Below are 13,187 nucleotides of genomic sequence, written 5' to 3'. Positions count from 1 at the left end.
TGACCTGTGCAGCTGTGGGATCTGAGTGCACCTGGTGTGGGCCTGGACTCCAGAGAGTAGTCCCAGCAAAGGCAACCACCAGAAGTGGGCTCCCTGGATCACTATCTCTTGCGGTATTCGTGGCATGGGGGTGCAGAGACAAGGAGGGCCTCGTGTGACAACTGGGACATGGCTGGGGGAGCACGCCTCCTGTGGGAGGTTCAGTGGAGCTTGCAGAGGGGGAGTCTGTGTGTTCTGGACCATCCAGAGGGGTGCAGACTGAGGTTTCTCTCTGAGGTAGAGGTCTGGGTGCAGACAGATTCTTTGTTCTGACCCTCTGAAAAGCCACAAAAAGCCATCAAAGAACAACAAAAAAAAAAACCTCTAGAGAACAAAAGCCTGAAAAACCAGTTTGCATAGAGCCCAAGCCCCTTGAGAGGGGGCAGGGCTACTCAACTGAAGCAAGATTGACTGGAAAACAACAGAACAGGCCTCTCCTTGAGAAGTCAAAAGAACAAGAGGACATCCATCACAGGGTCCCCATAAAACTGTAGAACCCCAACAGCAGGAGAAAACAATATATTAAGCTCCTGATATTGCTCCAAAACCTGTATATTTCATAGATACAACCTTTTTCTTTCTTTTCCTTCCTTCTTTCCTTCCTTCCTTCCTTCCTTCCTTCCTTCCTTCCTTCCTTTCTTCCTTTCTTTTTCTCCCTTTCTCTTTCTTTTTTTTTAATTAGTTCTCAATGATTCTTGTTCTTTTAATTTTTTTAACCTACTTACTATTACAGCTACATACATAATAATAAAACATACTTTATAATAACTTTTTAACTTGAAATTTTTTCATACATATACCAGGGTTTCTTATTCTTTAACAAAAATAACAATATATACCCAGGAAGAACCAAAATAAATTTCCTTCTCCACATCAAGGATTTATAACCACCCTCCCATCTTATTCTTCTGTTAGTATTTCTCTGTACTTGTTTTCATTCTGGTTATTATATAAATCTTATACTTGGGATGCATTTTGGCTGGGTTTTTAAATTTTTCTTGTCGTTTACTTTTGTCGGTCTTTTTGTTTGTTCATTCTTGTTTATGTACCATGTAAACCTTACTTTTGGGACTCATTTTGGTTGGATTTTCTCTCTTTTTTCCTCCCTTTCTCTCTGTTTTTTCTCTTTTCTTTCTTTTCGGTGGTGACTTCCGAATGTTCTGAAACTTTCCATGGTGCACCTTGCCCGGATCGTGGTTGATATATTCAGCTATACATCCCCTCAACTACCTCTCACCAAAATGACTAGGAGGAGGAACACCCAACAGAGGAAAAAATCACAGACTGTGCTCTCTGCCAGAGAACTATAGGATATGGACATAAACAGTATGTCGGAAAGGGAATTCAGGATAACAATCATCCAGGCAATGGCTAGGTTGGAGAAAACCATTAGTGACAACATGGAATCTCTAACGGCAGAAGTGAAAGCTGATCTGGCAGAAGTTAAAAAACGTTATCAATGAGATCCAGTCTAATCTAAATACTCTAACAGCTAGGGTAACTGAGGCAGAAGATAGAATTAGTGATCTAGAAGACCAATGGATAAGAAGGATCAGGAGGAGGCCTGGAAAAAACAGCTTAGAAACCACAAAAACAGAATTAGGGAAATAAATGATGCCATGAAACGTTCCAGTGTCAAAATTATTGGAATCCCTGAGGGGGTGGAGAAAGAAAGAAGACTAGAAGATATAGTTGAACAAATTCTGGATGAAAATTTCCCCAGTCTGGGGAATGGAACAAGTGTTTGTGTTCTAGAGGGAGAAAGGACACCCCCCACCCAAGATCAACAAGTCTAGAAAGACTCCAGACACTTGATTGTGAAATTCAGGTATCATAATTTTAACAAGAAGTCCTAAGGGCAGTTAGGAGGAAGATATTCCTTAAGTTCAGAGAGAAGTTCAATCAGAATAATGACCTGTCCACGGAAACCTGGCAAGCCAGAAAGGGCTGGCAAGACATATTCAAGGCACTATATGAGAAAATCACGCAGTCAAGAATATTTTATCCAGCAAGGTTGACATTCAAAATGGGAGGGAGAGATAAAGAGCTTCCAAGACCAGCAAGGTTTAAAAGATGTGACCACCAACCCAGCACTATAAGAAATATTAAGGGGGGGGGTCTATAAAAGAAGAAAGAACTCAAGAGTCTCAGAACAGAAATTTATGGAGATAATCTATAGAAACAAAGACTTCACAGGCAACATGATGTCAATAAAAACTATTCCTTCAATAAGCACTTTCAACAAGAATGGCCTAGAGGCTCCCATAAAACCACACAGGGCTTGCAGATTGGATAAAATCCAATCCATATGGACCAGTCCATATGCTGTGTACAACAGACATATTTGGAACTTAAAGATACATCCAGTATGAAAATGAAGGTATGGAGAAGAATCTTTCATGTCAGTGGGCCTCAAAACAAAGCTGAAGAAGCAATGATCATATCAGATAAATTAGATTTTAAGCTGAAGAACATAGTCAGAGATACAGAAAGACACTACATCATATTTTTAAAAAGATTTTATTTATTTGACAGAGAGAGAGATCACAAACAGGCAGAGAGGCAGGCAGAGAGGGAGGGGGGAAGCAGGCTCTCCACTGAGCAGAGATCCCAACATCGGGCTCGATCCCAGGACCCTGAGACCACGACCTGAGCTGAAGGCAGAGGCTTAACCCACTGAGCCACCCAACACTACATCATTCTTTTTTTTTTTAAATTTATTTTTTATTTTCAGCATAACACTATTCATTATTTTTGCACCACACCCAGTGCTCCATGCAATCCGTGCCCTCTATAATACCCACCACCTGGTACTCCGACCTCCCACCCCCCGCCCCTTCAAAATCCTCAGGTTGTTTTTGAGAGTCCATAGTCTCTCATGGTTCACCTCCCCTTCCAATTTCCCCCAACTCCCTTTTCCTCTCTAACTCCCCATGTCCTCCATGCTATTTGTTATGCTCCACAAATAAGTGAAACCATATGATAATTGACTCTCTCTGCTTGACTTATTTCACTCAGCATAATCTCTTCCAGTCCCATCCATGTTGCTAAGATTCTCAACAAGATCCTAGAAAACAGGATCCAACAGCATATTAAAAAGATTATCCACCATCACCAGGTGGGATTCATCCCTGGGCTACAAGGATGGTTCAACATTCGCAAATCAATCAATGTGATACCCAACTTTTGTAACACCACATTATTCTTAAAGGGTATATCTAACCAGAAGATTTAACAATTATAAATATTTATGCCCCCAATATGGGAGCAGCCAACTACATCAGTCAACTGCTAACCAAAATAAAGAGTCATATTGATATTAACACATTAATTGTAGGGGATCTTAACATACCACTCTCAGTAATACACAGATCATCCAAGCAGAAAATAAAGAAACAAAAGCTTCGAATGTCACATTGGACCAGATGGACCTCATAGATATATACAGAACATTCCACCCTAAAACAACAGAATACTCATTCTTCTCAAGTGCACATGGAACCTTCTCCAGAATAGACCACATACTGGGTCACAAATCAGGACTCAACCAATACCAAAAGACTGAGATTATTCCCTGCATATTCTCAGATCACAATGCTTTGAAACCACAAGAAAAAGTTTGGAAGGAATTGAAACAGGGAGTCTAAAGACCACCTTGCTTAAGAAGGCTTGGATCAACCAGGAGATCAAAGAAGAACTTAAACAATTCATGGAAACCAATGAGAATGAAGACACATCAGTCCAAACCTATGGGATATCACATAGAGGGTTCTAAGGGGGAAATACATAGCCATCCAAGCCTCACTCAAAAAAATTGAAAAATACTGAATACACCAGCTCTCTCTACACCTCAAAGAACTGGAAAATCAACAACAAATTAAGCCAGCACCAGGCACAAGAAGGGAAATAATCAAGATTAGAGCAGAGATCAATGAATTAGAAACTAGAGATACTGTAGAACACATCAACAAAACTAGAAGCTGGTTCTTGCAAAGAATCAATAAGATCAATAAACCACTGTCCAAACTAATTCAAAAGAAAAGAAAGGACCCAAATTAATAAAATTATGAATGAAAGGAGAGAGATCACGACTAACACCAAGGAAATAGAGAAAATGATCAGAAATTATTATCAACAGCTACATGCCAATAAGTTAAACAACCTACAAGAAATGCATGCATTCCTGGAAACCTCTAAACTTCCAAGAATTAAACAGGAAGAAATAGAGAACCTGAACAGACCAATACCTCATAATGAGATCGAAGGAGTGATCAAAAACTTGCCAAAAAACAAGAGCCCAAGACCTGATGTATTCCTTGGGAAAATCTACCAAACAGTCAAAGAAGAATTAATACTTATTCTCCTGAAGCTGTTTCAAAAAACAGGAACAGAAGGAAAAATTCCAGACTCTTTTTATGAGGCCAGCATTATCCTGATCTCCAAACCATGCAAAGTCCCCATTAAAAAGGAGAATTTCAGACCAATATATCTGATGAATATGAATACAATTGATTCTCAACAAGATCCTAGCTAATAGGATCCAGCTGTACATTAAAAAGATTATCCACCATGAGCAGGTGGGATTTTTCCCTGGGATGTAAGGATGATTCAACATTCACAAATCAATGTGCTAGAAGTAATAGAACAAATCAATAAGGGAAGAGAAAAAAAAAAACAAATTGTACTCTAAATTGTTCCAGAAAAAGCATTTGACAAAATCCAACATCCATTCCTCATGAAAACTCCTCAAAGTATAGGGATTGAGGGAAAATTCCTCATCTTCATAATACCTATGTATGAAAAACCCACAGCTAAAAATATCATTCTCAATGAGGAAAAGCTGACAGCCTTCCTTTTGAGATCAGAAACACGACAAGGATATCCATTTTCCCACTGTTGTTCAACATAGTACTAGAAGTCTCAGCAATAGCAATCAGACAACAGCAACAACAACAATAATAAACGGTATTCAAATTGGCAAAGAAGAAGTCAAATACTCTCTTCGCAGATGACATGATACTTTATATGGAGAATCCAAATGACTCTACCCCCAAACTTCTAGAACTCACAGCAAAGATCTGTACTCAAGGAACTAGAGAACCCTCATGAAAGAAATTGGAGAAGACACAAAAAGATGGAAAAGCATTCCAGACTAATGGATCAAAAGAATAAACTTTGTTAAAATGTCTATACTGCCCAGAGCAATCTATATTTTCAATGTCATCCTGATCAAATTCCAACAGCATTTTTCAAAGTGCTGGAACAAACACTCCTAAAATTAGTGTGGAACCAGAAAAGACCCTGAATTGCTAAGTAAATGTTGAAAAAGAAAAACAAAGCTGGGATCATCATGTTGCCTGATTTCAAGCTTTACTACAAAGCTGTGATCACCAAGACAGCATGGTACTGGCACAAAACAGACACATAGACCAGTGGAACAGAGTAGAGAATCCAGATATGGACCCACAACTCTATGGTCAACTAATCTTTGACAAAGCAGGAAAAAATATCCAGTAGGAAAAAAAAAAAAAAAACAAAACAGTCTCTTCAATAAATGGTGCTGGGAAAATTAGACAGTTATGTATAGAAGAATGAAATTCGACCATTCTCTTACACCATATACAAAGATAAACTTGAAACAGATAAAAGACCTCAACATGAAGCAAGAATCTATCAAAATCCTAGAGAACAGGCAGTAACATCTTCGACATCAGCCACAGCAGCTTCTTTTAAGATATGTCTCCAAAGGACAAGGAAACAAAAGTAAAAATCAAGTTTGGGGACTTCATCAAGATTAAAATTTCTGCACAGCAAAGGAAACAGTCAACAAAACAAAAAGGCAATCCACGGAATGGGAGAAGATATTCACAAATGACACTACAGATAAAGAGCTGATATCCAAGATCTATAAAGAACTCCTCAACTCAGTGCACACAAAACAGATAATCACGTCAAAAAATGGGCAGAAGACATGAATAGACACTTCTTCAAAGAAGACATATACAAATGGCTAACAGACACATGAAAATATGTTCATCATCATTAGCCATCAGGGGAGATTCAAATCAAAACATTGAGATACCATCTTACACCAGTTAGAACGGAAAAAAAAAATAAAATAACAGGACAGGAAACAATAAGTGTTGGAGAGGATGTGGAGAAAGGGGAACCCTCTTACACTGTTGGGGGGAATGCAAGTTGGTGCAGCCACTTTGGAAAACAGTGTGGAGATTCCTTAAGAAATTAAAAATAGAGTTACCCTATGACCCATCAGGCAATTGCACTATTGGGTGTTTACCCCAAAGTTACAGATGTAGTGAAAAGAAGTGACATCTGTACCCCAAATGTTCATAACAGCAATGGTCACAGTCGCCAAACAGTGGAAAGAACCAAGATGCCCTTCAACAGATGAATGGATAAAGAAGATATGGTCCATATATACAGTGGAGTATTACACAGCCATCAGAAAGGATGAATACCCAAATTTGTTGGGTCCATGTTGAAACATGGATGGGACTGGAGTAGACTATGCTGAGTTACATAAGTCAAGCAGAGAGAGTCAATTATCCTATGGCTTCACTTACTTGTGGAACATAAGGAATAACATGTAGGACATTAGGAGAAGAGGAGGAAAAGTGAAGTGGGGGAAATCAGAGGTGGAGAGGAAGCATGAGAGACTGTGGACTCAGAGAAACAAACTGAGGGTTTTGGATGCAAGGGGGGGTCAGGGGATGGGTGAGCCTGGTGGTGGGTATTAAGAAGAGCACGTACTGCATGAAGCACTGGGTGTGGTGCATAAACAATGAATCTTGGCACACTGGAAAAATAAAATAAAATAAAAATATGGCTCCTGGGTAACTCAGTCATTAAGCATCTGCCTTCAGCTCAGGTCATGATTCCAGGGTCCTGGAATAAAGCTCTGCATTGGGTTCCCTGCTGAGTGGGAAGCCTGCTTCTCCCTCTCTCACTCCCCCTGCTTGTGTTCCCTCTCTTGTTATTTCTCTCACTGTCAAATAAATACATAAAAATTAAAAAAAAATAAATAAAATAACATAAAGTATATGCTGGACATAGGGATATATTAATAAAAAAAGAAAAATTTTATTTAAAAATCCAAAAACTAAGTAAAATAAAAATGGAAACTAAATGGTAGTAGGCAAAGAAAACAAATTTGTATCCAGTGGAACAGTATCAATAATTTATAATCTATAACTTTGTTTTGAGACTTAATAAAAATAATTTGTGCTGAGACTTAAAACAGGTAATTAAACAATGGAAAGCAAAAGATAAGGTCAATAATTATAACTATAGAGAGTAAAAAACAAAACATGAAAATGTACTTATCCTCTTTGTTAACAGCCTCTAGAAAGCTAAAGACAATGGAATAGGTATTTTATACATTCTAAATCCAATCAAATTAAAAATTATAAATTGAATACTGATAAATATTATAAATCTGGAATAATCCCTATAATGTTGACTGTATCTTACACTGATTTTCTTTAAGGAAAAATAATTTTAAAAAGACCAAAACTATAAATTTTAAGATATAAAACTTAAATACAAAACTAACAGCAGATTTGTATTAGCAGAGTAAGATAGATAAGCCATTGAGAAGAAACAAAAAAATTTTGCATGAGGATACATATCCGACTGGAATCCTCTTCATAGAACAATCTGACAATTCGCTAACATTTCAACAGGTTTTTCTAAGTGTACTCTCTATAAAACATTATACAGCTATAAATTTTAATTATTAAGAAAATGAGGGAGAACAAAATATGTTCATAATTACAAGTAAATTATACATTTATTGGCATAAGAAAAGAATAAGTATTTTTCATTCAAACGTTATTAATTCATAAGTTGTGGATTTTGAGAATAAAATCAACAGATGTAGTACAGTTTAACAGTGTTTTAATTAGCTCCACTGATTTTCTTTATTTTTTTATTTATTTTTATGATTATGTTAAATTAGCTAACATAGAGTATATCATTAGTTTTTGATGTAGTGTTCAATGATTCATAAGTTTTGTATAACACCCAGTGCTCATCACAGCACCTGTCTTCCTTAATACCCATCACCTAGTTTCCCCATTCATCCACCCTCCTCCCTTCTGTAACCCTCAGTGTTTCCTACAGTCCAGAGTCTTTCATGGTTTGTCTCCCTCTCTGATTTCTTCCCATTCAGTTTTCCATCCCTTCCCCTATGGTCCTCTGGTCTATTCCTTATGTTCCACATATGAGTGAAACCATATGATAATTGTCTTTCTCTGCTGGATTTATTTCACTTAGCATAATCCCCTCCAGTTCCATCCATGTTGATGCAAATGGCAGACATTTATCACCCCAATTATTTCCTTTATATTGGTTAGCTATTCCTTGGTAAGTTCAGTTTAAAAGTAACTAGACTCTCAGTTGCCCCAGTAAGATAAACTTTAATTTGAATTACCCACAAAAATAACATTTAATTTAGAACTACAAAAAAGAAAACTTACTCCATTTCCTCTGCATTTTGTAACAGCATTACATTTGTTTCCTGCCAAATGAACTTCTTTGCAGGTTTTATTTATACAGTACTAAAATAAAACAAAGATATTTCATAGTCACACATTTGAAGCAATATGAGAAAAGAATTATTTGTTATATACACATAAGTGATGCTCAAATTGAGACATTTTATTCCATATTACTCTGATTCTGATACAAAGATTCTAGCATTTCAATAAAAAATCTAAACAATAGAAAAAAGAAAAATTACTGAAGGTGTTTGCCTTGATGTAATTTTTTAAATAATGTAATATAATTTGGGTTTTGATACTTAGAATTTGGAATTGAATTGAAAATCTCCATCAGGAAAATTTTCTACATTATGTTAATGTTATATTATAAATAATTAGCTAGATTAATATTAATGATTTGTCCCCTCAAAAATTAGAACAAAATTTATTAATTTTGAGTTTCAGATATGTTAGTATTTTGGATTATCATGAATATTTGTTAAATATTGATAAGAATAATTTGTCAACAAAAATATTTTAACTACATTTGTATCCATTGTAAAACCCTTGTTATGTCAAAATGGGTAATCTAGTGGTAATTAGTCACCTGTATATATAACTTTTGCCTCATTTACCTTTCAAAATTTTTTTAACTGTCCTCCTGGCTTACGTTTTTTTTTTGTTTTATTTTAAAAAGTCACATAAATTATAAATAATACATTGAAAATATGAAGATAATAAGAATAAAAATTGGAGTTTTGAAATTAGTTCCTGAAAATTAACATACACCCAATACATAAGAGATGTTGCATATTCCAGCCTACATTTACCTCCTCTTTTCAGCATAATTTTGGAAATTCTAGCCAAAGAAATTTGGTGATAAAAATAAATAAGAGGCATACAAACTGTATAGAAAGAAGTAAAATTATCTGTTTGCAGATGACATAATCTTATATATAGAAAATCCTAAAGACTCTCTACACACAAATAAGCTTTTCAAAACTAATTGGCAAATTCAGTAAAGTTTCAGGATAACATATTAACATACAAAAAATAAACTCATTTCTTTACACTAGCAATAAACATTGTGAAAAATTAAGAAAACAATTCAATTTGAAACAGTATTAACTTTATTAACTGACTAAACCAAGCAGGCAAGTGATGTGAAGGTATAAATATATAGAAAGATACCCTGTGTACATGGACTGAAAGACATTGTTAAGATGCTAATTCTAAAGACATTTTTTTCAGAAATAAAAAACCCATCTAAGATGGAATTTCAAGGGACATCAAATAGCCAAAACAGCCTAAAAACAGAACAAAGTGGGAGAAATTACACTTCTTGCTATCACAACCTTCTAAAAAGCTACAGCAATGAAAATAGTAGTCTTGGCATAAATTCAGAAATATAGATGAATGGAATATATTAGCCAAGAAATAAATCCTTGCATATATGGTCAAATAATTTTGCTGCCAAGACCATTCAATGGCAAAACATAATCTTTTCAACAAATGATCCTGGAAAATTGGATATCCATATGAAACAAATGAAATTAGATCTTACACCATATGCAAAAATTAACTCAAAAAGATTCAAGACCTAAAGAGCCAAATAATAAAACTCTTAGAAAACATAGGGGAAAGCTTCAGAACATTAATTTGGAAATGATTTTTTCAATATGACACCCAATGATAAGGAACAAAAGAAAGAACAGGTACATTGGACTTCAAAAAAATTAAAAGGACTTTCATGTGCCATAGGACACTATCAAGAGACTGAGAAGGAAATCCATAGAATGGGAGAGAATATTAACAAATCATGATCTGGTAAGGGATTTTCCAACATATATGTAGGATTCTTTAAACTCAACAATTAGAAAAACCAATACTAAATTAAAAATGGACAAAAGACTTAAATAGACATTTCTCCAAAGAAGATATAGGGATAGCCAACAATCTTGTGAAAAAAAGTTCTACATTACTAATTGTTAGGAAGATGAAAATTAAAAACTCAATAAAATATCACTTCCTATCTGTTAAGATGGTTATTATCCAAACAAAACAAAACAGAAAGTAAGTGTTAGTAAAGAAGTAGTCAAATTGGAACCCTTGTGAATTACCAGTGGGAATGTAGAATTGTGCAGCCACTGTGAAAACAGAATGACCATTTCTTAAAATCAAAACAAAACAGGGGGAGGAGCAAAATGGTAGAGGAGTAGCAGACCTAAATATCCCCACATCCCAGGAGTTGAGCTAGATAGTTATCAAACCATTCTGAACACTTACAAACTCAACAGGAGATCAAAGAGGAGCAGCAATTCTAGGAACAGAAAAGCAACAGCTTTCTGGAAGGAAGGATGTACAGAAAAGTGAATCTGAGGCAATATACAGGATGAGAGACCATGGGGGCAGGGAACAGCTTCTGGCAAGCAGTAGAGCGGCAGAGCACAAAATCAGAACTTTTAGAAGTCTGCTCCATGAGGGACATAGCTCCAGAGGTTAAGCAGGGGTGGGGTGGGGGGGTGGAACACTCATGGGGACAGTGAGGTCTTAGAGGACTTTCAGGGTCACAGAAAGACCAGGGGTGCCTGAGTGTGGCAGAGCTGCCAGGTGTCAGAGCAGGGAAGCTGACTACAAAGATGGAGCCAAGGAGTGGGCTCACAGCTCGGGGTTACCTTAAACCATGATCCAAGGCACAGTTGGCCCACCAATCTTCAAGCAGAGACGCAGATCTAGGAAGAACCACCCCCTTCCTCCTCTGGGAGGAGTGGCATGGGTGCACACTGCACGAATCTGCTGGGTTTGGAGACTCCAAACAGGGCCATGCACTAGAGTTAGAAACACTTGGTCACAGGCCAGGTGAGCAAAGAGTGTTGCCGGAGACCAGCGAGACAGGAATGATTGATTGCTTTTCTCTGCTGAATCTGCACTGAGGAGTGGGGACCCGTGCTCTCGGCTCCTATGGGGCTGAAGATTGGGAGGCCTCCGTTTTCATTTCCACCCTCCAAAGCTGTACAGAAAGTGTTCAGGCAACAAAAGTTCCTGAGAGAAAAACTAAGCAGATTACTTATCCTGCCTCCTGGTAAGGGCCATGCAATTCCACCTCAGGCAAATACATTTGAGAATCACCACAACAGACCTTCCCCCAAAGATTAACAAGAACATCCAGCCAAGACCAAGTTTACTGATCAATGAGAACTGTGGAACTCCAGAGCTAGGGGAATGCAACACATAGGATGCATGACTTTTCCCCCATGATTCTTTAGTCTTTCAAAGTTAATTTTTTTTTAATTTTATTTTTTTCTTATTCTATTTTTTAAATTTTTCCTCTTTCTGATTTTAACCTTTTAAAACTATTTTATCTTATCAATACCTTTTAAAAAATTTAAAATTTTCATTGTCATAGTCCTATTCTATTCCTTCATTGTATTTAGCCTTATTTTTTGTATACATATAGGTTTTTTTTTCTTTAAAATTTTGGGATACGGTTTCTTCTAACATACCAAAATATACCCTAAATCTAGTGCATGGCTTTGTTATGGTCTCCAGCCTGATCACATTCTCTCCTCCTTTTTTTTTTTTTTCTATTTTTTTTTCAACCAACTTCTTATCAATTCCATTTTTAGAATCTTTAATTTTCATCTTTACAGCCATATTCCATCCCTTCATTGTGTTTACCCTTATTTTTGTATATATATATGTTTTTCTTTCTTTAAAATTTTGGGAGGCAGTCTCTTCTAACAGACCAAAACACACCCCAAATCAAGTGTGTGGCTCTATTGTATTCACCACTCTAACTAACTATACACACACCCACCCACACACACACACACACACTCACACATATATATACATATATATATACATACACACACATACATACATATATATATACACACGATTGCAAATTATAGATTATTAATCAAGAAATAATTTCATTAAGAAAATGAGGACAATGCTATCAATAAATAATTTTGGAAACAGAAAAAACATACCATATATGGCACTTTAATGGCACTGCCAACTTCACAAGACTATTTTAAGAGATGTTCTCAATACTTGTGATATTATCTTATTTTCATATTTTGAGTAGCACAAAAATCTTTTATATACAAATACAAAAGACAATGTAGTCTTATCAGTATAATTTATCTTTATAGGACCATGTATATAAATATTATAATTGAACATGCCAGATTTAATATCCTGGATTCCTGAAATCCACTCTAAAAGTCTAGTTATAACATATTTGTCTATCAAAAATAAGAGTCTTGCATTTCAAAAAATACCAATATTTTCCATATCCTGTGATGATAGCACACTTTGCTTCCATTCAACACACTGCTCTTATATCTGCTGTAACTATAAATATGTGTCAGGCAGAGTTTTGGAAGTATCCTTTTAGTCAAATAATATGCCACAAATGATGTACTATAACTAGTAGTTTTACAATAAATTTCTATTTGTAGAGTTCTGATTTCTATGAATTTTTAAAAAGAAAAAATAAATTAAAAAATCTGTGTCTGAAAACGTTTTTAAAAATAATCAGTTATTATTTGTGTGGTGGGAATTGTAGGTATTTAACATCAAAAAAAATAAGCTATGGTTATTTTTAAATAAAAAAAATACTTTATCAAAATATCAGTG

The 13,187-nt window shown here is 35.8% G+C and overlaps 1 protein-coding gene across 3 annotated transcripts in view; it reads right to left on the bottom strand.

Moving 5' to 3' along the window:
* LOC116581945 (disintegrin and metalloproteinase domain-containing protein 18-like) overlaps window positions 1–13,187 on the bottom strand; it is a 181,568-nt gene that overhangs the window by 56,371 nt on the left and 112,010 nt on the right. For all 3 annotated transcript variants that reach the window (XM_032329289.1, XM_032329290.1, XM_032329291.1), the window contains one exon: window positions 8,538–8,618. In XM_032329289.1, coding sequence (XP_032185180.1) covers window positions 8,538–8,618 — 81 coding nt within the window. The remainder of the gene's footprint in view (window positions 1–8,537; window positions 8,619–13,187) is intronic.

This window comes from Mustela erminea, chromosome 21 (genome assembly GCF_009829155.1).
Source record: "Mustela erminea isolate mMusErm1 chromosome 21, mMusErm1.Pri, whole genome shotgun sequence".
Taxonomy (NCBI): domain Eukaryota; kingdom Metazoa; phylum Chordata; class Mammalia; order Carnivora; family Mustelidae; genus Mustela; species Mustela erminea.
Note: the sequence above shows the minus strand (reverse complement) of the source record. Positions and strands in the feature narration are given on the sequence as shown.